The 24,289-nt window shown below is 39.3% G+C and overlaps 3 protein-coding genes across 6 annotated transcripts in view; 1 reads left to right on the forward strand and 2 right to left on the reverse strand.

Moving 5' to 3' along the window:
• si:ch211-180a12.2 overlaps positions 1-498 on the reverse strand; it is a 30,249-nt gene extending 29,751 nt beyond the window's left edge. For 2 of the 4 annotated variants that reach the window (XM_034861115.1, XM_034861110.1), the window contains exon 1: positions 312-498. In XM_034861115.1, the coding sequence (XP_034717006.1) occupies positions 312-414 (103 nt within the window). In that variant the 5' untranslated portion in view covers positions 415-498. Of the gene's footprint in view, positions 1-292 lie in introns of all 4 variants that reach the window. The other 2 variants (XM_034861113.1, XM_034861116.1) reach the window with 2 other exon arrangements.
• A 1,143-nt stretch (positions 499-1,641) lies between these two features.
• On the reverse strand, positions 1,642-5,410 carry aldoab (aldolase a, fructose-bisphosphate, b). Its single transcript, XM_034861196.1, has 7 exons — positions 5,258-5,410; positions 3,812-3,930; positions 3,260-3,526; positions 3,007-3,167; positions 2,511-2,769; positions 2,170-2,369; positions 1,642-2,065 (listed from the first exon to the last, which is right to left on the reverse strand). The coding sequence occupies exons 2-7, from the start codon at positions 3,921-3,923 to the stop codon at positions 1,973-1,975; spliced, it is 1,092 nt and encodes a 363-aa protein (XP_034717087.1). The 5' UTR covers positions 3,924-3,930; positions 5,258-5,410; the 3' UTR covers positions 1,642-1,972.
• A 3,792-nt stretch (positions 5,411-9,202) lies between these two features.
• LOC117937275 (integrin alpha-X-like) overlaps positions 9,203-24,289 on the forward strand; it is a 33,227-nt gene continuing 18,140 nt past the window's right edge. Inside the window, exons 1-30 of the mRNA XM_034861103.1 lie at positions 9,203-9,410; positions 11,048-11,150; positions 11,334-11,431; positions 11,903-11,973; positions 12,095-12,209; positions 12,918-13,042; positions 13,198-13,346; positions 14,378-14,528; positions 14,621-14,771; positions 14,989-15,059; positions 15,292-15,409; positions 16,577-16,713; positions 16,834-16,980; positions 17,079-17,294; positions 19,000-19,133; positions 19,350-19,492; positions 19,577-19,725; positions 19,867-19,992; positions 20,238-20,311; positions 21,117-21,258; positions 21,352-21,450; positions 21,538-21,617; positions 21,713-21,799; positions 21,900-21,969; positions 22,073-22,171; positions 22,340-22,420; positions 22,573-22,683; positions 22,869-22,982; positions 23,066-23,176; positions 23,364-23,626. Of these exons, the coding sequence (XP_034716994.1) occupies positions 9,374-9,410; positions 11,048-11,150; positions 11,334-11,431; positions 11,903-11,973; positions 12,095-12,209; positions 12,918-13,042; positions 13,198-13,346; positions 14,378-14,528; positions 14,621-14,771; positions 14,989-15,059; positions 15,292-15,409; positions 16,577-16,713; positions 16,834-16,980; positions 17,079-17,294; positions 19,000-19,133; positions 19,350-19,492; positions 19,577-19,725; positions 19,867-19,992; positions 20,238-20,311; positions 21,117-21,258; positions 21,352-21,450; positions 21,538-21,617; positions 21,713-21,799; positions 21,900-21,969; positions 22,073-22,171; positions 22,340-22,420; positions 22,573-22,683; positions 22,869-22,982; positions 23,066-23,176; positions 23,364-23,456 (3,402 nt within the window). The 5' untranslated portion in view covers positions 9,203-9,373 and the 3' untranslated portion in view covers positions 23,457-23,626. The remainder of the gene's footprint in view (positions 9,411-11,047; positions 11,151-11,333; positions 11,432-11,902; positions 11,974-12,094; positions 12,210-12,917; positions 13,043-13,197; positions 13,347-14,377; positions 14,529-14,620; positions 14,772-14,988; positions 15,060-15,291; positions 15,410-16,576; positions 16,714-16,833; positions 16,981-17,078; positions 17,295-18,999; positions 19,134-19,349; positions 19,493-19,576; positions 19,726-19,866; positions 19,993-20,237; positions 20,312-21,116; positions 21,259-21,351; positions 21,451-21,537; positions 21,618-21,712; positions 21,800-21,899; positions 21,970-22,072; positions 22,172-22,339; positions 22,421-22,572; positions 22,684-22,868; positions 22,983-23,065; positions 23,177-23,363; positions 23,627-24,289) is intronic.

A 24,289-nucleotide genomic window follows, 5' to 3' on the forward strand; every position in this document is an offset into this window, starting at 1 on the left:
TTGTTATGCATAGACAAAGTATTTGAATCTTTAATTAAGCACCCCTAAGAAAGTGTTTGTGCGTAGCCTATTATGAAATAGAATACTGCACCATTGTACACACGCTCACTGTAATGTTCCACTACAAGTCAGACAAGAAGAAAGCGGACGCATTACTGGGTCTATTAAACAAATCATACACACAGCCTTGTCACAATGTAAACACTCACTCCCCGCTAAAATCTAACCCCAGTAACAACAGAGATACAAATATAGGCCCAATCGGGAGAACAGAACGCGTTTGGTGATTTACCGAAAGAAGAAAAGCTTACTGGCAGGTACAGAATAGGAAGACAGGTCCAGGTCCAGGTCCAGGTCCAGGTCCAGGCCTAGGAATGAGGGGCAGAGTAACAAAAGCTCCAAGGCAACAAACATAGTGAGTGATGATCAAAGGGGTGGACAGGCAGGTAATGAACACTGGGCTGGTATGTGTGAGAGGCTGATGAAGTAATGAGATGCAGGTGGGAAGGTGTCAGGGTTGATGAGAAAAGTGTTGACAGGCATTTATACTTTCTTACTGGGAAAGGCACCTTCACCTGCATCACCTGCATCCTTCTGCCATGCTTTAGTTAAAACATACAGTGCATATATTTAGATGAGCAAACAACAATCCGTTCTTTGAATTGTGTGTCCCCAAACTACTACATTTAGTTTTTGTTAGAAAGGTGTTGATCCAACTTTGTGTTCAATTTGCAATCGTTTCTTTTACACACAGTTAAAAACGCCGCTACATAGGACCTGAAAATAAAGTTCATAATGGCAGAACTTATTGCATGGCTGTTGTAGTGTACAGAGCTATCAATTAATGATTTTACAATTCTGATAATAATCAATAGTGAAGTGCTTGTACACCATTGAGAGGTGTGTTGTCAAGTGGTTCCTTTAAAGTTCTTTAGCGTTTCTGACAATGACTCGCCTCTTTCACGACTTTGCTTTTAAGTAAACAATATTGAGGAAGTGTCACCTGTCAACAAACCTGTTTGTTTATCTCTAGTTCCTACGGGGTAAAGGGCTCAGGGTAAGCACAGTGTGTGGTGTCGATGCTCTGGTGAGAATGTCTCAGCTGGGCCGTCAGCATGCATATTAATTTTAGGGCGATTCACATCTGTGGAGGAACCAACTGGTCATCCTCTTCAGTGAATAGTGGGTACTCACAGCAGCCAGCTGCATCATATTGTAGGTGCACCTGTATCTGTTTTCTTAATGAACTCAGTGATGGGAAACCCTATGGTTAAGAACAAAGTCACTCTTCACTATCAGTTAACACACAATTGGCAGCCATTTCCTGGTTCAAGTCAGCATTACAGGAGTCTAACTTTTCTTTAGTAGAACTGTGGAATTAGTTTTCTCTGGCTGGAATGCAAATGAAGAACACATACGTGGTAGTTATGTTCATAATGCTATCATTTCAGGGTTCATAAAAAGTGCAAAATGTCCGTGCTTTCAATTACAGTTTTTTATTGGAAAAAAGTACGGCTTTTTTTATTGATTGTCATAGTATTAATATCAGGCTCCAGTGCTCCATTTTCTTACTGTACTCTTGTTTGGATGTTAGCATAAAATAATGTTGTGCAAAGACTCAAAACTCAAATCAAAGCAGCATGTTAGGGGAAATATTTTAATCCATGGTACCAGTATCATATACTGCACTTTAGACTAGGAAAAAAAATACTTTTGTAAAAACAGTATGGCAATCTTCACTTTGAAATGTTTTTTAAAATAAAAGGTAAGGGAATGGAAGCAGAACATTTTTTTCAGAATCTCCTGGCTGCAGCAACAACCCAAACAAAAGTTTTCTCTTTCGCTTTCGACCAATATGCTGCTGTTGTTCAAAAGCAGTGTCATAGGCAGAGCCCACGAGGACATGGCCTTATCCATGATAACATAATACTGGTGAGAAGAGGGTGGAAAGGAAAATGATGACTGTCCATGCTTAATAAGCGTGGTTGGCCACAAACAGTGACTCTCCGCCTGCAGTGCTGGCGCCAGAGGGAGAATATTTGCCCTGGCAGGCCTGGTGGTTAGCCTGTAAAAGAAAAAAAGAACTAGTATTACTGAACTCACCGTACAGTATTGGAATTTGGTTTTCACAATCCATATAGTTCCCTGAGCAAAACTACTGTCACATACCAGAGCTCTCTTGATGAACTCCTCCTGGCATGCTTTTCCATTCTCCTTCTTGCCGCCCCAGGCTTTGAGGGCAGAGGCCTGCAGGGCACGGCCGTATGAGAAGGTCAGGGCCCAGGGCCTGTGCAAAGGGCACTGGTTCATGGCGTTCAGGTTGACGGAGGCCTCCTCCTCACTTTGGCCACCAGACAAGAAGGTGATGCCTGTACATGTACAGGAAGAGCGTGAGAGTTTAGTAACGCACTTCTCCAGACATTTAAGTGAATGGCATGCAGAGTATTGTGTCCTCAAACTTGGCAAATGTGTGCATGTCAACAAGAGTATATTGAGTGCATCCAGCTCACCAGGGACTGCAGGGGGCACGGTGCGGCGCAGCGCAGTAACAGTCGCCATGGCAATCTCCTGGTTGTTGTACTTGTGTGAGCTGGAGTGTCCGGGAGTGACCATGTTGGGCTTGAGCAAGGTGCCCTCCAGGTAAACGTGGTGGTCGGACAGGGCCTTGTAGACGGCAGCCAGGACCTTCTCAGTAACATACTGGCAGCGCTTCAGGTCATGGTCACCATCAGGGAGAATCTCAGGCTCGACAATGGGGACGATGCCGTGCTGAGGACAGCAGAGACAAAATGAGTCAAAATGACTGTTAGCATGACAAGGGTGACTTAAGACTTTATAAATATATTCTTTATGGATTTAATCCAGAAACTATCTTGCTCAGAGGTTAAAACGGCTACTTTCCTCACTCAGTTTACAGTAGAAATACATAAAACTAATGGGATTTCTTTATTGAAAAAAGAGGCTGCAGTTCTATAGTGATTTGTAAAATTACATCTGTTGTATTACCATCTGGCAGATGCTGGCATAGCGGGCCAGGACATTGGCGTTTTCAACGATGGCCAGTCTTGAGGGAGTGGTGGGGGTGATCTTCAGCACACAGCGCCACTTGGCAAAGTCAGCGCCATCTTTCTTGTACTGGGCGCAGCGCTCATACAGTCCATCGAGACCTGTGAAAGTGGCAGAGGACACACCGGATACATTACACAAAAATATTTAAAGATGTTGACTTGTTTTGTGTCGAAAGCTGTTCTTCGCTCACCCTGGGTGGTTGTCTCGCCGTTGGTTCCGGCCAAGGGAACAACACCTTTGTCGACCTTGATGCCCACCACCATGTTTCTTTCTTTAAGGTACTGGGTGAAGGGCTTGCCATCGTCGGTCTTCTGGTACATGGTCTCGTGGAAGAGGATGACGCCACCAATGCAGGGGTTGATGCGGTCATCAGCGGTGAAGAGGAGCTGGCGGTACAGCCTCCTGTTCTCCTCAGTGTTCTCAGCATTGATGCTCTGGAAGCGCTTAGCCACACTGCCTAAAGGTTGTGGAGACATAAGACGGATGAAAACTGGATCCACCTGGGGACTTCACTCGTGTGTTTGTTTGAGCTTTTGCCAATGTTTGTGTTAAAAATGTTTTTCACGGTTTCTTTTTTAAATCTTTTTTTAATCACACAAACACATGCCAGCTTTGTAGTTTGTAGACACTGGCATGAGTAATATAAGTCATGAGTCATACTACTTGCTTTTCAAGATAAATGGTGTCTTTCCTTAAAGCTAACATTTAACTGTAAAAACTACATTTTCTTGAAGTTCTTTACCTGTGGACTCGTCTGCGGCAAGGATTCCCTTGCCTGTAGCGACAATCTTCTGAGCAATATCGCTGAGCTCCTTCTTCTGCTCAGGAGTGAGGAAAGGGTATGCGTGAGGCATCCTGACTCTAGGGGGAAGAAAAAGGATGAGATGATAAGAATTAAATAAGCAAGACACAAATCGGGCCGAGGTACAAGGGCAAAAGTTCAACAAACTCCAAGCTGCATAGCCAGACATTTGGTTTCCCATGCATTTGCATGCATTCACATGGGAAACCACAGCCCCAAACTGCTGCAGAAAAAATGAAACACTGTGAGTTAAATGTGTAAAGGAAGTGGTGAAACAAGAGTCTGTGTTCTGTCTTTTTAAAAATGCCACAAGCTGGGGCCCAGACCATGTGACTGCAATTGTTGCAGCTATAACTGCTCCAGTACCGTGGGGAGTAATGTGCTGGGGTTACACACTACACCCCAGGCACAATATGCAATGACACAGGGGATCCAGTGTCAGAGAGGCCTCCACTCTACTCTGCCCCACCATTTACGTATCGGACCACTCTTTAAAAAAATCTTGACAAGCATGTGGGTGACCTATTCCATTTTCAAGCCTCTTATGCATGACCTTTCCCTCCCCATTCCTCCTCCCTGCTCTTCTATCTCACAAGTCCCACCTCTTTCACTATCAATTGGCTGGACTAAAAATACACAGTGAGCAGTGTAAAGCACTTTGGCTCAGCCATTGTTCAAAAGTCATGCACTCTACAGGAAGCTTAAGAAGCAGATGGCCTGGACAAATTTAGACAGTTTTACACAAGAAGTGAGTCACAGCTGACCATAAAGACACAATGCAGTGGAAACTTTTCATCAGATAAATAAGTGTGTAGCAACAACCACGCAATGCAAGACAGAGGAGTTGCTCAATTATGAGAATGCGGGGTGTGACAATTATATATACGTTGAAATGCATAATGCCGACGGAGAGTAGTGACTGAAAAAAGTAAATTATTTCACTGTTTTACCGTTCACTCTAGTTTTATTCCTTTTTTCATCTTGCTTCTATGTTCTCAGTTTAATGTGTTTTTCATGTTTGCGCCAAAGACTAGCACTTTAAATGTTGCTGTATTTACTTGTGACAATGACAATTAAGTTAATTCTGATTCTGATGTATTATTGAAAGCAACAACATGTTTAAATCTGTTTTAGTGTGTCAGAGTAAAGTAAGAAGAAGAAGAACGTCTCTGTCACTCATAAATATCTAGCTTTCACAGTAATCAAAGGTTTGCATGAGCTATAAAAATATGTAAAACATTACATCTCTATGGCGAATGCCATGCGCCTCATATGTATATATATATATATACATTTTCTAAACAAAATATTCAACAGGTAGCACAAAAAGCAAATTAAAGTAGTGCATTAAACTCAAAGTTGCCAGAAAATGTTACGTTCTGTTACCTTTGAGCTTTGGAGGAGAGCTGAGAGAGAAGAAAGAAGGAGGGAGAAGATCCGGCTTTCGTCTGAGACAACCCTCCAGCCCGCTGGCCCTTGTATTTATCCTTCCATTGTGACCCCTCACATTTCAGCTGCCCGAGCTATAAAAAGAACAGGACGCAACTAGAGATGGCTCTTGACATTCAGAGCGAGTGGAGCTGCAGTAACATGGTGGTGAGCAGCCAGTGAAAGGGCAAAAAGTGTTTCAGTGAATGGCAGACAAAGTGATAGAGTCAGTGGTAGTTAGGGTAGGAAGTATAGGTTAGAGACAAGTAGAAATGTCAAATGGAAGTATAATGAATAGGCAGACGTGTTAAAAATATTACCCAGGAATATTAAATAAAAAGGAAAATGTGCTGATTATCCTAACTTCATTCACTACCTTCTTCTTGAACAAAACCTACTACATCTTTCAAGCACATCCCTGCATCCTTCAGGCCTACATTCTAGTTTCAGGCGTTTTTTATGACGGTATGTTGCAATAAATAAAAAGATTTCATACATGATTTGGGTGCAGTTAGTTGGGCACCCGGATAGTTCAGTTGGTGGAGCGAGCCTGAGTTTGGCTCCAACCAGCGGCCCTTTGCTGCATGTCATTCCCCCCTCTCTCTCCCCTTTCATGTCTTCAGCTGTCTTGTCATGGATAGGGGCCGAAAATGCCCCCAAAAATAAGTGCAGTTAGTTCAAAATTTGCTGTCTCCAAGAGTGCGGAATAAAAAATGTCTCTCAGGTCCGAATCAGTGGCTGGTTCAGATGAGTTTCATTCACTGTACAGTGGAGAAAGAAGCTCACAAAACACTGTAGGTTTCTCTCTGACCCAAATTAATTTCTATCCAGGGTTTTATACAAGGTAGCAGGAAACAACAGAATATACAAGGGCGGAGAAGATATTCAACTCAAAAGTCTGATTGAGTAGATATGCATGAACTCAATAATGTCTGCTTTAACTAATAAACCAATATTTGAGAGATGCTCTGCAAGTCACTCTCAGTTACAACTGAGAGGGGTCAGGTGTCCACCAGGCCATCAACTAATCAAAGGTGCTTTGATTAGTTAAGTGTGAATTTCTGTTGGCGCCAACCTTGGCTCTAAACAAAAGGTCTCACACACAGCATCAAAGTGAAATGATTTGTTTTAACACTAAGCAAGAGATAGGCAGACAGACATGATTAAACAAGAAGAAACTAGTTTGTTGATCACGTCTAATAATAATAATAATAATAATAATAATAATAATAAACGTAATCAGTAAACGGGAAAGAGGATATTAGACTAAAATGAGACCAAAACTGTTAGATAATTCATTATCTGCAAGAGCATCGCAGCACTCAGAGGTTATAGGAAAGGTTATTTGGAGGACACACACGAGCACTCACACAGAGGCCTGGAGAGCACATGACAACATTGCTAACCTGCAAGCAGATATCTGATCCAGATTTGGCAACACGGTGCTCTGATCCTTGACTTTTTGGTGACCTTTCCCGATGGTATTTGCTTTGCAGCAAACGGTCAACCGTCAAGCTGCACAGCACTTTATATCTGTTGGGTTAGACATTTAGAAGGATTTGAATATTTGCAACACTTATGTGTTTTGAGGCTTGTGGTTGGGCTGACAACAGTGGCAACACTTTATCTCTGGTAAACAGTTGAAGTAAAAAAGGGTCACTTCCTGAACAGAGGCTGGGGGCTGAACGAGTTTCCATGCAGAGTTAAGGGACATTTGTTCAGATTAAGTTAAGGAGTGATCTACATGGGAGATAGGGAGGCTTGGTTCCTCTTAATGAGACAAAAGCTCCCCTGAAAGCATGACTTGTGACATTTTGGGGGGTTCTCTAAAATTGACTATATATAATTTCTGCCATGCGGCTTAATCATCATGCATCATACGTGAAATTAGGCTATGGTTGATGTGTGGTACATGCATGAATGTGATTCATCATGAAGTGAATTTCACTGCTATGCTTAATACTAAGATAAGATAATAATGAAGTGACACAATACCAAAAACTTCACTCACTCTGCTTGTCTGCAGACTATACTGCTGCGTTATGCCGTATTGTGTCATACAGTACTGTGATGTAAGGTTTTGATGCCAATGTGGATATTCTTTGTGCTCATAAACTGATTATTATGCAGGCTTATCATTGACATAAAGCAAGTAGGCCTACTTGCTTTAAGCTATGCCTGCAGAACCATAGCTTGTCTTGTTAACAGACAGGCCAGGCAACTGCTTGGCTCCCCCTGCTGATAGGACACCCCCGCCCCCCAGCCTACTGGCGTTCATACTTTGCATTCATATTTGTGAGTTAACCTAGATAGTGTCCTGAAACAACAAAAGTCACAAGTCTTCTCTTTGAGGCCAACACAACCGTAGCCTGAAATACAAGTGCGTGCCCCTGAAAGCAATGGTACAGTTTGCACACTGGATGAAGTCATGATCACAGTAATGTTGAAGACTGTTTTTTTCCTTTCATAAAGAGATAGCAGTGAGTGTCACAGAACTTCAGGGAATATAGGACCCAAGTGCAAGAGGCAGACACACGAGTAAGCTCAGGGATTTATTGTAATGAAACCCAACAAACAAAAGTTGTCCTGGAACCGCAGGCAAACTACAAAAATAGGAACAGGCAGAATCCAAAACAAGAGGAGGCAAAACATCAGGAACAACGACACCAACACGATAGACGACACACGGACACTCTTGACATGATACAATGCTCTGACAACAGACAAAGGGAACACAGAGACTAGATACATGAGGTAACAAGATAACATGAGACAGGTGACACAAGCTGAAAGACATCAGACAATCCCAAGAGCTGGAAAACTAAAGGCAGGAATTAAAACAAGACAAGACTTGACAGAAAAAAAATACTATCAAAATAAAACAGGAAACGAAACGTACGCATTCATAACAGTGAGGCTCTTACGATTTATGACGTAATTTTACAAAATCTGTATCTAACCAGCTGAATTGTTTCTATTTTGTTTCCATAGACATACCTATGGCACCTTACTGTTAGCAGGCCTATAAGTGATACATTGAGTTAATGAATTAAAATTCACAGTAGGCACCATCTACTATACATTTTCTATTTCAAAATCATACATGAATACATACTTTCTTTCCCCCAACTCATATAGCCTTCACAGGCTCAGAGATGGGATAAAACAGTGCAGAGGAAGTTGAGTAAAAAGGAGAAATGGGCTTTTTTATTTTAAAGTTTTCCTTTCACGAGGAGGCTTATTTTTAAACAGTGCTTCTATGAGTATTAATCTTTGGTAAAGTTGTGTCCGACTATCTACTTAAATATGTTTGAATATTGTGTTATGAAATGTAACTTTCTCTTTCCCCGGCTAATAAAAGAACATGTTAATACCTCAAAGAAAGCAGGCAGATTGTACTTTGATACATATCACAAGTGAACGCCCAATACACCTCTTGCTGCTGTGGATACTGTTAGACATTTAGTCAACATGTTTAAGGTCTGATAAAAAATCAAACAAAACCCACATCAGTGTCCAATGTGAACTTCCTTTCAGAACCTTTTGTTTCCTAACGAGAACTGCGGGTAGGCTAAGGCTGAATCTCATTTCTCTATCTCACCCCTTACCCTTAGTTTTGCCCATTATCTTAAGAGTAAGGACCATCCCAATTCTTGTTTTGATCGAGGGGTAGGGCTAAGGGTAAGGGGTTGATACCCCTTAAACTGTTAAGCAAGGGTGACAAATAATGTTTAAGATAATATCAAAATCTAATTTTAATCTGGATGCTATGAAAATAACTTTAAGAAATATGTGTGGGTAGTCTTTGGAAATTTGTGCTCAAGTGTTAGCAATACACATGCTTTGTGCAATCAAGTAACAACATGCCGTGTGCTCATATAAAACAGAAAGTGTTCCACCTCCTCCTTCATTAGAGTTCCTCTAACCAAGCTGCCTTTGCTCAGAGCAGCCACCTTATGATTTCGGCACTTTGCTTTCGACAGCCTCTCTATTGTTTCAGGGGAATAGTCGGGTCGCCAGAAAACAGAATTGTTCCCAAGATAACACACTAGTGCTTTGCATGGGAGCAACACAATGGACTGGATTATTACTACAACAATATTCTCGTCAGGTACGGCACATTTTGTCTTCCATTGTCTCTTTACATATATTTGTGTTAGCAGTGAAAATAGGATCATGACATTCCACAACTTTTATTCCTAAGGTATATTATTATTTAGCTTATTTTTTTTTTATTTTTTTTAAACCACTAGGGCTAAACGATTAATAACTGTAACACCAATATGTAGAACAATTTAATATGATAAATTCCACATTTGTATTTCATTCTCATCAAACTACAGTACATAACTTCCTGTGTCCATTTGTGACCAGCTTAGTAAAAAAATGTCCGCTATTTTAATAGTAGGACATGTTTTTTTTAACCCCTGTCTGCCAACAATAGGACTTTGTACAGTTACAATTCAATTACATGTTTTGTAATTGAAGTACAAAAGTGTGTGTGACCTTTTTTTGCTCGATCCAGAAACTCAAGGCAAAATCCAGTTTTGTTTCTTGGTCTCAAGGTTCAAGAACGTTAACTAAATACTAGTTAATTGGCCAAAAGCTGTCTGTGTAATTGAATGTGTAATAGCCTAAATTTTGCTAAATCTTTCTCTGTACATCTGAATAGTATCTCAACAGGTTAACAGTCTTCACATTCTAAATTGTTGTTATGTTTGAATTAAAATTGACTGGAAACAAGCTGCAGCAGACATTACTTCCCTCTTGATAGTTAACATGGTCATGTTTGCTAAACCTACACAACCTTTGAAACCAGTGTGAGATGTTGGTCCTGATATGTCTCTCACATCATCTCAAACCGCTGTGCAAAAGCTGACACATTTGAAGGTACCCCACAACACACCTCTCAACGGTTTGCAAGCATTTTATTTTGGATTATTATCACATTTACACTTGCACTTGTATAAGGAAGGAGGGCAGTGATAGACTTCCTGCTGCCACCTCAGGGATAAATACCCATATACTGGTGGTTTAGAGAGACAATCCAGACTATATATATATTAGAGGAAGCTAATGTTTGCAATGTGGTTGTGTCCCATTATGTACTGTAGCTATGAGGAACAATTCATCAAGTGTTTGCATCATGTTGACCTTTATTTCAAAAACGTCATGTTGTGACCAAAAAAGGCAAGAAACTCACTGTCAGGAAATTCCATGTGAGGCAAATATAGAAGGAAGACATGCTACATGTTTCTATTTAAAGTAGTGATTAATCTCAGTATTTTTAAAGATACAAAACAGTCTTTTTCCCTTTATTAAATAATGGAATAAATGCTACAGAGAATCTGAATCAAAAGAAAAGATAACTTTCTGAAAAATGTCTTCTTCAATTAAAAAAAAATAGTTGTTTATAAATGAAAATACAATAAGTTTATAATTGAATAACTGTTAAGGGCTTTCTTGTTCAGATTTAGAACATTTCTGACATCGGTGCTCCCCTAGTGGTGTTGGAAAACAATGTGGCAGACATCAATTCATCAATTCACGACATTATCATGTCTTATAAATGTAGTGAAAGCGGCACATTATGTATGTATATACAGGGACATAAAAGTATGTATAGGCTGTGTCTCTCAAATGTTCGGGGAAAATTGGAGAGGAAGGAAAGAAGATTTTAACCTTCTTCATATTAACCTTCTGCACAAAGTGGCTTTAAATTGGGTTGTTTCTTCTTCATTCCTGCAGTGTTACAAGCTGCACTTTGTTTTAATATTGATCCTGTGGGTTGGAAGGTCCTGACTAACCCTGCTGCAGGTTTTGGATACCAGGTGGTGCAGAGACAATCAGAGTGAGTCACAGCATGGATGTCTTCTTTGAACGCCAAATTTACCAGCGTTACTACTACTAGCATTTATGTGTGTCTGACACTGATGTGAATGAATAAATATGTAGCATTTTTGTATAGAAAGAAATGCGGGATTTGTTTCACTACACTGCTCTGACACATGTTTGTTTGGTTGTGTTTCCTCAGCTTGCTGGTCAGTGCTCCTCTTGCACAGTTTTCAGAAAAAGGACGGGGGCAAATTTATAAATGCTCCACCGAATCCTGCAATGAACTATTAGTTCCATGTAAGCAAGTTCTCATTTCCAAACGTTTCATAAAAACTATTAAATTAAAGTTAGAGGGTTGGTTTTTGAGTGTTGAGAGCAGTTTTTCAACAGATGGGTTTTTCTTGTTTGTGCCACCTGATAGATCTGGATAATTCGGAAATGATATTGAGATAGCTTCTTTTTTTAACGTTTTTGGTTTGTTGACCAACAGTTTAATAAGTCTAAGTATTACTCTACCTGTTCCAGTAGTTTTGCATATTTGAGGATTCAATAAAGTAGTAAATGAATTGTTGAAAAAAATGAGTTTTGAGTGTTTAAAATGGTTGCCAATAGAAAAGTTTACATAAAGTCATACGATAGTTGCAGTATGAACTGGCTAATGTTGCTCATAGTCAGACAACATAGGTTAAATATAAGGAAGCATTATACTAGTATCACAAAGTGTCCTGAATGACTTTTTAACGTGACTGATGAATGTTCTCAATGCAGTGCCAGACTTTGCAGTCAACTCGTCTCTTGGTTTGACAATGACAAGTGATCCCTCTGCACAAAACACTTTGGTGAGCTGGTAAACTGCAAATATTCACTATTCATTGGAATCCATCTTGCTGTGTTAAATTTTATTAAAGCCAAGAAAAGATAGCAACATATTCTTTATTGATCAGGATTGTGTCTCTTCAGGCATGTGGTCCAACCATCCCGAAGGACTGCAAAAGTATCACCATGTACAGCGGGATATGCTTGCAGATAGACAGTTCTAACAGCATTGTAAACTCTATGCCTTCTTCTAATAAAGGTAAAAATGGAATAACACACACACACGCATACACACATATACACACACACACACACACACACACACACACACACTTGCATAAGCTTAGTTATATTTTAGTACCTTGCTCATCACCTTTTGAGTGATGAGCTTTCATTTCTCCTTCCTGCCTGAGCACTGAAACAAGCAGATGTAGAGTAGCTACTCATACAGCATATTGTCTAAATCATCTCTTAAAAAAGAAGAAAAGAAGACCTGTCTTAAAAAATAATAGCAAAAGTAGTAAGTCATTTAAAGAGGCAAATACTGAGACAAAAAAATGATCAATTCATATTTTACAGTTTGAGTTTATTTGAAACCAGATCTTTGACATGCATAACAATGAAAATAGTGACTAGCACAATCTATTTTCTTGTAGGATTATTATTTGTGACTAACAAATTGGTTTCCAACACAATGCACAAGTCACTTGATCAGCTTGCACCTGTTATAAATATATCATAAATAATGCAACTAATAATACTAGGTGTTGGATTTGTAAATTCACTCAGATGATGCAGGTAAACTGAAAGGGTGCAAGGGGACATAAAAAAAACTATGTTTGTTTTTGTCCGTTAATTGGAAAATACAGAATCTGCATTTTGTGTGCTGCATTTTTGTTAAGCGCAGGCTACAGTGTGAAGAAAATGTTTTAACTAACTCATAATTTACTTAAAAAATCTCTGACAGAGTGCCGATCAGCTGACATAGCATTTCTGTTGGATGGTTCTGGCAGTGTATCCAGGCTGGATTTTAACACAATGAAGACTTTTGTGAAAGATCTGGTCCGCTCACTCCTGTCGCTAGACACAAAGGTAATTTTGTGTCTGAGAACTCATATGTGGTGCAGTGTTAAATAAAATGGATAAATCTACATTTGTTAATTGTTCCTACAAACATTTGACAGTTACATTTTAAGATTCAAATTAACAGTTAATGTCCTTCATTTTTGTTTCTTCTATCTTTACAGTTTGCTGTTGCCCAGTTCTCCAGCATACCCAATGTCCATTTTTACTTTGATGATTTTTTCTCTGGAACTGGATCATGGGAAGATAAAGTTGATCGCATTAGTCAACAAGGGGGAACAACTTACACAGCTGCAGCCATCAAATATGTAGTGTAAGTGCCCATATCATGATGACTTTCCCATTTGCAAAGGAAGTTCTTATGAATCTTTTAGCACCCAGAGGTTGGTCTCATGATACTTTTTGTGCACAGTTAATAGCAGCTATAATAGGAAACTATGGGACTTTTACAAACTATAGAAGCAGTGTCAACAGGGAAAGTGTGCAGACACAGCACGCTACTCTTTTGCAAGCATTTGGCTTGTGTTGTTCTGTATTCAAGTAAGGGTCCTTAACTAAATGTAGCTTCCCTTTATTTAAATGTCATTCAGGACCACGGCCGGCCTTCCTTTTTTCTGTATGGGGCGACAAACAAATATTGACCTGCTCATCAAAATATTGCTCCATAGCATAACCAGCTGTCTCATAACAACACATTCTCAAGGGAAAATAACTGTTCCTGCTTTCCTGATATTTTAGTTTTCTTTAACGCACATGTAATTAATTATACGATAGCTTAGTCAGTCCCTTTAGGATTTCACGGGCTTCTTTTTTAGATTGTTGTGACCCATATTGCGGGAGCTTCTGTAAAAACAATTGCGATAAAAATTCACTTCAGCGAGATCAGAGTGAAAAATCATTACACAGAACATTGATTGTTAAAATGTACACAGATTGGCAAGATGGTCAAAAGTCTTTTGCACGCTCTTTCCTGTTTATTTTGTTGTTAAATGTGAGTTGTTCGAGTCACACTTGTCTCGTTAAACAAGGAAATTAATTTGGCCACGTACGTGTGAGGTCAACCTGTTGTCACTCCCGCTTGGTCATTGGCTCTCAGAGTCACATACTGATACAGCGTCTGGCACGTGGGACTGCTTGGATTGGTTTAATTTGCGGGAATCTCTGGTTATTGGTCAAATTTGCAAAAAAGTTGCAACGACTGGTCAAAATTGCCAGTTGCACCAAAGTCACAATGATTGGTTGAATTTGAGCAAATTGGCGCGGTCGCAAAATCCTGGAGGGACTGAATTTTGTACAAAATGCAGGGCAAAAAGGTGTATTGAAATTGCGTCTTTCTTTTGACAGAGAACAGATTTTCATACCAACAAAGGGTTCCAGGTCAAATGTGAAGAAGGTCTTGATAGTCATTACCGATGGAGCATCACACGACAGGGATCAATTGAGATCTGCTGCAGACTTAGCTGAGAAGCAACAAATTGTTCGATTTGCAATTGGAGTAAGTTCTTTAGTTCCAGTCAGTAAATTTGAGCAGCTAATTAACTCTGTAATACAACACAACACCTCATACACTTGTTTAAACATCTCTAGGTGGGGGGTGCATTTAGGGATCCGGATGCAAAAAATGAACTCAACACCATTGCATCGTTTCCCAAAGAAAATCAAGTGTTTCAAGTGGAGAACTTTGCAGCACTTGAAAAAATAAGGGAGAGCTTACAGGCCAAGCTCTTTGCTATTGAAGGTATAGTTATCTATGGTTTCAAAAAGAATTATCGGCATTATGTCTTAAAATGTCAACCTGCATACAATTTCAGTCTCATGCATGAACCTTTTATAAATCAGTATTTAATTTTTCTTTACTATGCTTTTTGTAACTCCACTGTAGAAAATATTGGGATGTGGCCATTGTATCATGCTGCATTGAGAGATTACTGTGTTCATTCATGTTGCTGTTACAGGATCGCAAAGTGGAGAGTCACTTAAAATGGAAATGGCTCAAGAGGGATTCAGTGCAGTTTTTTTGCCTCAGGTAATAAAAGAAACTGAAAGAAGTTCACTGGACAATGCAAACAGATTGTTGTATGTTGATGTAGTATGTACAGGTTATAACACTTCAGCATTTTCTATGGACAATGTTATTGTGACATATTTATTTACTTCCTTGCTTTCATTTTAACCTTCATAAATATGTTTTGGATTTAGTGGAAATGTGCAACATAATAAATATGGGAAGCCTGTTCAATTAAACATTTGGTTTTCAGGGATTTCAGATGGGCATTGTCGGTGCTAATGAGTGGATGGGAGGCTACCTGCCATTTACAAGCAGAGGCCAAGCGTTGAGACCCTTTACGCCTCTTATAGCTAATGCCAGTTATCTGGGTAAGAAATTAAATACAAAATGACAAAGAAATACTGCACTGCTTCATAGCAATCTTTTCTCCTCTTTCTGATCTTTTAATATTGTTTATTATAGCCTATATAAAAAAAGATTATTATGTTTTGATGTGTCAAAGTCAGTATAGAAATCATGGTGTTTTTACATATGTCCTAAAGGAAGATGAATGAAGATTGATTTAAAAAAAAAACGTTTTGATGTGCAGATAACATTGTCTGAAACATGTAATATTCATATCTGTTCCCTGTAGAGGTAATGGTAATACCTGCTGGCCCACACTGGAGGATATTTGTGGAAATGTTGGGTCCAATGCATTGTTACTGATTTAATCGGTATCCCAAATTTCAAAATCGATAGTGTGAAAGGAACAGTGAAAGTTCATTGAGCAGAAACCTCACAGAGGCCGAACATAACCTGATCTTGAAGCTTCCTGCACAGTAATGTGCAGAAAGGTCTGGCAATGCGAGACAATCTTCTAGCTGACCGGGCAAAGACAGAAGTTTTCAACAGACTCACCCTGGGTCCTATTAATTAAGTCTGCTTTAAACTTATAACACTAATAACATTACCGTCGGCAAAATCCCCTCGCAAATCAAATCCACACTTCAACATTAACCATCAAGCCACAATGCCTGTTTGGAAATTAAAACCTCTGCTGAAGTTTTACATTTGTTAACATTTGTAACACTCTCACAGTCAGGTGCTGGCTGACTACATCTCAGTGAGTCAAATGTGAGTCCATCTTTGTCTAGCCCTGTTCTTTTGGTTGATTAACGCAGCTTTTGCTGATTGGCTCTCATAACGGACCGGATGGTGTGGCGCGCTGCCATGAGTCCATTTTTAATCTTTCTGATTACTCCACATTTTAATTGTGATATTTTGTGAGTAGGCTAGGCGAAACTCTGAATCTGCAACATTATCTGTCAGGTAACTGTAGTAGTAAAATCTCTTCCTCTGATGTAGAAATCCTCTGTCTATATAGTGGAGTTATATATAGTGGAGATATTAAGTGGTGTGGGGTCTTTCTGTATTTTTTGGGGTACAATGGTTCTGGAGCAAGGCTACTGTACTAGTAGGCTAACAATAATATGCAAGAATAAACAGTTTGCTTAAAGTTGGCCAGACTTTTAACTGATGGGCTTTAATTCTAGGTTACTCCATGGCAGTCGCAAATACGCTCCAAGGCCCATTGACAATTATTGGCGCTCCAAGACATCAACACCGAGGAGCTGTGATGGTAGTTTTTCAAAACATAAATCAGAAAACGATTGATCCCTTTCCATGGCAGGTGTGTGCTTACTTTGAAGAGGGACCGGCAGTCCTGAAAGTCAATGTGTGAAGCACTTTATAAGTTTCCTTCTTTTCTGTAGGCTAATTATTTTTAATTGATAATTTTTTGCTTTCACAGTATCAGAGCGGTGAATATTTCGGAGCTGTTGTTTGTGCGATGGACGTGGATCGCAACAGCTACACTGACCTGATCCTTATATCCGCCCCGATGTTTATCGACACTGACAGAGAAGGAAGAGTTTACGTTTGCAGCTTAAGTTTTTTGGTAAACAGTTGACAGTTTTATCTGGTGTCTTTAAATACATCTTTTTTTTTTTTTGTGAACCGTGCAATCTTTACATCTCATCCTTATATTTTCACCAGAACGTTGAGTGTCACTTAGATGATTCTCCGTCAATATTAAGAGGAGATGCATCTCAAAAAGGAAGGTTTGGGTCTTCTCTTGCTGTTCTGCCTGATCTGAACACGGATGGTTTCAGTGAGCTGGCGGTTGGAGCGCCGTTGGAGAATGGCGGCCAAGGCAGCATCTACATATTCCACGGCGAAGCAGGAGGAAGAATCAATTCTGCTTACTCACAGGTGAGCGAGATCACATGTAGATCGAACACATCCAATTGCCTATGTCTTTTCTTTGTGGTGCTGTATTGCCCATTGTAGATTACTGAGTTAGCGTTCCCCAGAGGTCATATTTGCGATGAATATTTAGCTTAGCCAGAAAATCATTCATTTACAATAAGGAAATTATATACAGATGTATCGTTGTATTTCAGGTGTTGCATACAAGGGGGTAAGCCTCTCCTCACCGTGTAGCTCCCACTGCGCCATTTTAACACATCAACTGCAGTTCATTTTGGCGCTGAAGCGTCTCAAGACTCTATTTGTGCATTGTTTATTTCTAAAGAAAATTGTCAATGTCTAAAAGACTCCATTACCTTGTACCTCATGTTATGGCTCCATAGCAGATATTTTTTAAAAAATAGACTAATGAATGTGTCATAACTTAGCAACTTGCAGTCGCATGGTTGACAAATCACCGTATTGCCAGGAGAAGCTCGCAGACCGTTTTGACATCAGCGGTTTAGGTTTAATTACTAATGTTAACTAGCATGTTAGATAGCAGTAATTAGCTTGTGCCTATGTTATCTCCTAACATATACCTACGCTCTCCGTCTCTGCTGATTGGGAATGATTGCGATTTCTCTTGGCCAAGCTACTAGAAGACTTACAACTTTTCAGACAAGTTGCACACGTTGACTACGTCGTCAAGCTCAGTTGGAGGCTGCGCAGTAACGCCTAGCCATCACTGGAAAAGTGCTTCTATTTTTCTTCACTGGTCTCTGTCCAGAACAACGAGATCTGTTGGCCCATTTCTGTCTATGGTTGCATACAGTAACTCAGCCTACTTTTGATGTATCATGAGCTTAACCCAGCATGACATCATGACTTTGTGTAAACATAAACGCTGACTTTCTTTAGCCAAGTTGCGTGTTATCTGTACGCAATTTGAGCTATCTGCATGTGTGACTAAAACCAGACACGCCACTTGCTGTGTTATCACGAAAAGAAAGCAACGGTTGAGTTAAGGAAACGTGACACGCGGGTTGGGTTTAGGAAGAGAAGAACGGGGTTAGCTTTAGTAAAAAAAAGAAAAGTGACATGAGGGAAATAAAGGAAACATGAGCATGACACATGGGACACAATCCCTGGTCTCCTGGGTAAAAGTCCTGTATTTTACCCATCCACCACCCTGACCATATTATGGATTTTGTGTGGACCACAAATGTGGATTTTTGCGCTTTCATACTAGCTACTGTCTACAGCGTAAATTAACGCAATGGAAGCCAAACGGCATTGATAAATTGAAGAGCATGCGTCTTGATAACATGCCAGTAAGGGCATACAAATTGGCGTGTCATACATACGCCATTCATGAAATCAGTCTGCTTAACCGCGTAACGTTATGACTGTCCCTGTGTCACGAGCCAACGCATTAAAAGTTTGTTGTAGCAACTGACATGATAACAACTTAGATTTATATATATATTTCCATCTGTTAAAAGCCCAACCGAGATTCACTTGGGTTTTTCCTTTTAGCTTAGAGTTGTTCTTCTTTTACTACGTTTAATTACTTGTCATAAATAATTTTGTAAAATAATGTTGTAATTTATATATATATATACACACTGTATATATTTGCTGTTACAGGACATTTATGATCATCAGATTAAAAATTACACGGTTTTAGAAACTACTTTGACCAATTGAAATATTCTTACTTACATAGAGAATTGCTGGCTCTGAAGTCCGGTCAGGACTAAAGTTCTTTGGCATGTCGATCAGTCAGTCATCTTTTGACCATAGCAGTGACAATCTGCCTGACTTAGCTGTTGGTTCAAAGGGTGCTGTTGTCCTACTCAGGTAAGTCCAAGATAATCATCTGTTTTACGTACAGTACATATTACTCTCAAGTATAATTCTACTACTATGACACTTTAGCTTTAATATATGTGCAGACCAGTCATTTAGTCTTTTTGTACTAATTTAGGACAGAACTCTTGACAAAGAATGCATCATATCAGACAGCTAAAATATATCACAATGCCAAGAATTATTTTCCTACTCTGTACTTTTCAGATCAAAGCCTATAGTAATGGTAGAAGCTACGGTGTCATTCAGCCCAAACCAAATTTCTACTCAAAACTCAGACTGCACAAAAGCTTTGGAGACCACAGCTGATATCTGCTTTACTATGACCAGACACTCCTCTTTGCAACAAGGTACCCGATACTCACTGTCATTGCATTTAAATAATATTTTGCAGGTGTGTGTGCATGAGTAACCTCTTAATGAATCTGTTCCAGCTAAAGCAATGATTAACTATACATTGACTCTGGATGCCAACCGCAAAAACAGCCGAGCTTACATTGTTGTGAAACAACGAGAGGTGACTGGCACAGTCAGTCTTCATTTACAAAAGCCTGAATGCGCCAAGGTGAAATTCTTTGTTGAGGTGAGCTGTTAGACCTTTACTAAAAAACCAAGGCCTCTGTCAAACTGACAGATTCTTTGTTTGATGCTCATGTTGTGTTAAAGAGTCCAACCCTCACAATATAGACGACTAGCATTTCACAATAGCGCTTTCTTGTTGCAGGCCTGTCCAGAAGATGCCCTCAATGTACTTTCCAATGTACTCAGATTCACCTTTGACGGCTTGCCTTCCGACCAAAATCTCCGTCCGAGTCTCGCCCTGCAGGCGCAGACAGCAAGCTTTCATCCTGTAAGTAATCTCTAATGACCTACAAAGAACTTGCTAACACGACTTGAACACATGGCCTTCATTGCCTGTCCGAATATTGCAGAACAAAAAAGAGTAGTTGTTCAGCTTCACTTTTTGTGAATTCAGTTTACACATTATACAATTGTAGTTTAATTTATTTGTTGGAGTATAGGCAGAGTCAGATTTTGATCTGCCATGTCTAGTCTTTCTGAAAAACGTGTCTTACTTTATACTCTCTTTTACAGTTAGGATTTGAAATTAACTGCGGCACGGACAACAAGTGTGTAGATGACCTGAAAGTGGATTTCAACTTTACCAGGTGAGTTTCTAAAGTGAAGCCTAGCTCGGGTGCGTGGTCACCGAGTTTACACACTCTTGACCATCATGTTTTTTACTTCTATTTTTTCAGTTTGGCGGTTCAGCACAGGAGAGCAAAATGCACAGATATATGCGTCCTTTGGGGAAAAATGTAATATTATCATTGAGGAACTGTTGGATGGCACATCACACAGATAGGGCTATGGTTCTAGGCTTGGAAATGTTGGCCTGTCCAGTCAGTCGGTCCACATCTTTGGTCCAGACTGAAATCTTAGACCTAACTATTAGATAGATGGCTGTGGAAGTTATTAAATATATTTATGATGTCCAGAGGATTAATCTTTAGAACTTTAGGGATCCTGTGATTTTTGAAGTTTTTCTTTTGAAACATCTCAACACCTTCACCAATACTATGTGGATTGGCAGTTTTGTTCAGACATCCAAGGTTACCAGGTGTAATTTAGACTTGACACTGTCTCTTTAGTACCACCTTGTGGCTTTTTGGATGAATTGTAATCACTTATGTAATCCCATTACTTTTTGACTAGTGCCATCATCAGGTCAATTTTTTACCCGTGTTTTGGTTCATGACCACATAATTTCAAAATGGATGGCATTCCCCTCAGCCTCAGATGCCCTATAGTATGTATTTTGTTCTACAAAGGACATTTTAGCATGCTAATACTGCTTCAGCTAAAGATGGCAAACATGTTGACGTTAGCATTAAGCTAAGCCTTAGTCTAACAGATGGCTGTACACTATTTTTCCCTATACCTTCACTTTTCTTTTTCCCCATAATCTGTCAGAGCCTCAGAAGTTAAAGTGGGCATTGATGAATTGCTGGATGTCACCGTCTCGGTGGATAACAGCGAGGAAAACTCCTACAACAGTCATGTTATTCTCACATACCCAGTTGGCCTCTCCTATAGGAAGTTTGCAATTCTGCAGGTAAGGCACCAGGATTAAGTCTGCTTCAGTTAACACCTGGCCAGCTGCTCTATCAGGTCACATTCATATTTTTTTCATTTGTCTCAAATAAAGGGAAGAATTGAGTGCAACTCCTTGGACAGTGAAGATGGCTTAACACGAGGAAAGACAGACTGCACTGTTGACAAGCCTATTTTTAAGAGCAATACTAAGGTTTGTTTTTTGTATTGAAGGATCTTTTCTCACTGCGGCAGCGACAGAAGAAGGAATCTGATCTCTCTCTGGTTCATGTCATTTTAGGCTTTCTTCATTGTCTCCTATGGGATCCCCACCAATAGTAAACTTGACAGGACGATTTATGTCACTGCCAATGCTACCAGGTACTGCTCATCTGCCTGCAAAATAAGCAAAACTATATGCAAATGTGCAGTTAATCCTATTACCATGTGTAAAAATGATTTCACCTTTCCTTTAGTGGGAATCAGGAGCACTCTAGTTCAAGCGTGCTCTACAAAAAGAAAGAGATTGATGTGAAGTATAGCATTTTTGCCACAATTGAAAGGTTTGTATATTTTTTAAACAAAAGAAACAACATAAAAAGTTATAAGTGATATTCTTAATCTGAAAATTAAATTCATCAAATGTTTAATATCTCAATTTAGTTCCCTCAGCTACACCAATTTCTCTTTCGGAAAGAATAATTTGCAGAAACCATTTCAACAATCAATTGTGGTAAACTATAGTCTATAATATTTTAAAGTTCATTAACTTCACTTTAATGCTCATTATGTCTGTTTAACACGTCCCACCTTCTTCTGTTCTCCCCTTATCTTAGGTAACAAATGATATCAGAGCAGTAAATTTCACTGTGGTGATAAAGGTGCCATTGAAGCTCGGTGATAAAGACATCTGGGTGGATTCAAGCAATTTGCGGGTAAAATATTTGGAAACTTGTCTCATAACTGAACCACAATAATGTATTTTATAAAGCTGTTTTTTTGCAACTAAAGCCTCTGGGATAGAAAGATGAATGGATGGCCGTGGTTATACGAGGACCACATCTGTTGCTCTGTTAAACTGACGTGAATCGGCTCTATTTCAGATTCCAGACTGCCAACGAGACAAAGATGAAGAACCTAAACAAACAGATTTTGTTGCTATGGTACAGAAAACTAAGGTAGTGGTAAGTATGCCTTTACCAACTATGAGTAATACAAAGCTCATTTCGAGGGTTACGCACACACTCATGCTGTCTATGTTACTAGTATTATATCATCCCACTGGAGTCTGCAGGCTTGATAACAAATTGTTCTGCTTTCTTTGAATTACCAACAGGACTGCTCTGTAGCCAGGTGCAGTGTGTTCAAGTGTAGTAGGTTCATGGGAAGACTAGAGAGTAAAATATACCAAATCTCGGCCAACATCAGTTCTGGATGGATAGAGCAGGTAATCGATGTATAATACTGACCAAACTGACATTTTATGCACATTTTATTGAAAATGAGGCATTTTTAGTATTTTTGTTACAACTGGTCCTGACTATACTGTGGTAAAATATCTCCCAAAATAATGATTATCTAATGAAATTTAACAACACTAAAAATCCCACTTCTCATTTTCCCCTCGCACAGATTGGACTTCGTAAAGCCAAATTCGTCCTGACCAGCACAGGCAGTCTGGAGTATGACAGAACCCAGTTCATCTTCTTTTCAATAGGGTCTAATAACAACACTCTGGTTAAAAAGGTAATTAAAAGTTATTTTTTTTACATCTTTCTGTTTAAGAAGACCTTGAAATTGGATCCACATTCCAACATGTCACCTCTCAGATTGGAGCAGAGGTCGAAGTATATCCTGAACCAAACTTCACTAAAGAGATTGTCGGAGGATCCCTGGGAGGCTTGGCTCTACTGGCTTTACTCACCGCTGGCCTGTACAAGGTGAGACACTCAATACTGTTTCTATTTATTATACAGCTTCAACGAGGCAGTTAAGCTTTTTGGTGGGGTGGGATTGTATGCCCATATAAGCATTATATATTTTCAAATATTTTACAGTTATTCCATCATCTGGTTTGGATCTTTTGTATTATACTTGTTTTTAACTTCATTTGTTTTGTACTCTTAGGCTGGATTTTTCAAGAGTAAATACAAGGAGATGATTAACAACGATGAAGCAGATCCAGAGGCTGATGGAGACCCAAGTACACCAGTAGAATAATTGTAAAACCAGTGGGTGTCCCCCAATCCCCTGGCTGTTTCAAGATAACCTGATGATTGCAAGTGATCGGTTCTGGTTCATCTGTACCATTACTCAGAGTTTTAGACTTTTTGTAACATTTAGCTATTTTCCAGAGTGCAGGATTTGAATGGAAGAAGACCACTTTAGATGTGTCTGAAAACACTCCCTTGTTCACTCATTCACTATTTCCTATAAGAGAGGTTCTAATCAGGCGGTTGGAACCGCAACAAGAGAAGATGATTTCCTGGTATAACTAAGTAAAGTATTCAAATGGATGTCCAAGCTGGGGATATACATAGTAACACCCCTAAGATTATAGACCCTGAATAATTGACTTAATTATAGTAATAGTGCACAGTAAATTGACATTTTGGGGCACTAGTGAATACATTTCCCAACAATTGTTTGCCAATTGGGGTAGTTAAATAAAAAAAGTGGATGATTTGCACTATGTAATAAAGTGAGTGACATCGGACACAGACCATGTGTAATGTGAAATTTGGACCTAAACAGCCCATTGTTGGTCCACAGTGAAACATTTCTGCTTTTATATTTCTGCAAGCAATGCATGTTTATTAGAATTTGTTGTATGGTGAAAAAGCTGGATTCTGGTTTTCATCACATATTGTACTGTAAAAGTTGTAACTGCAATATTGATATATTCAAAATTCATGTAAAGAGACATTTATTTTAAACTTCATCAATATGTATTATATGTATGTGATTAAAATAACTTTTCCTTTCTCTAACAATTTAGGAACATGTACTTGCAAACATGACTCATCCTATTTTTTGTGTAGAAAGACACCCGA

This window comes from Etheostoma cragini, chromosome 21 (assembly GCF_013103735.1).
Source record: "Etheostoma cragini isolate CJK2018 chromosome 21, CSU_Ecrag_1.0, whole genome shotgun sequence".
Taxonomy (NCBI): Eukaryota; Metazoa; Chordata; class Actinopteri; order Perciformes; family Percidae; genus Etheostoma; species Etheostoma cragini.

What these genes read in the sequence shown, in the direction of transcription:
- aldoab (XM_034861196.1), bottom strand. Translation starts at nt 3,923, where the DNA reads ATGCCTCACGCATACCCTTTCCTCACTCCTGAGCAGAAGAAGGAGCTC. An exon ending in ATGCCAGCATCTGCCAGATG is followed by an intron (nt 2,770 to 3,006) that starts GTAATACAACAG and finishes TGCTGTCCTCAG; the next exon opens with CACGGCATCGTCCCCATTGT. An exon ending in AGTTCATCAAGAGAGCTCTG is followed by an intron (nt 2,066 to 2,169) that starts GTATGTGACAGT and finishes TTTCTTTTACAG; the next exon opens with GCTAACCACCAGGCCTGCCA.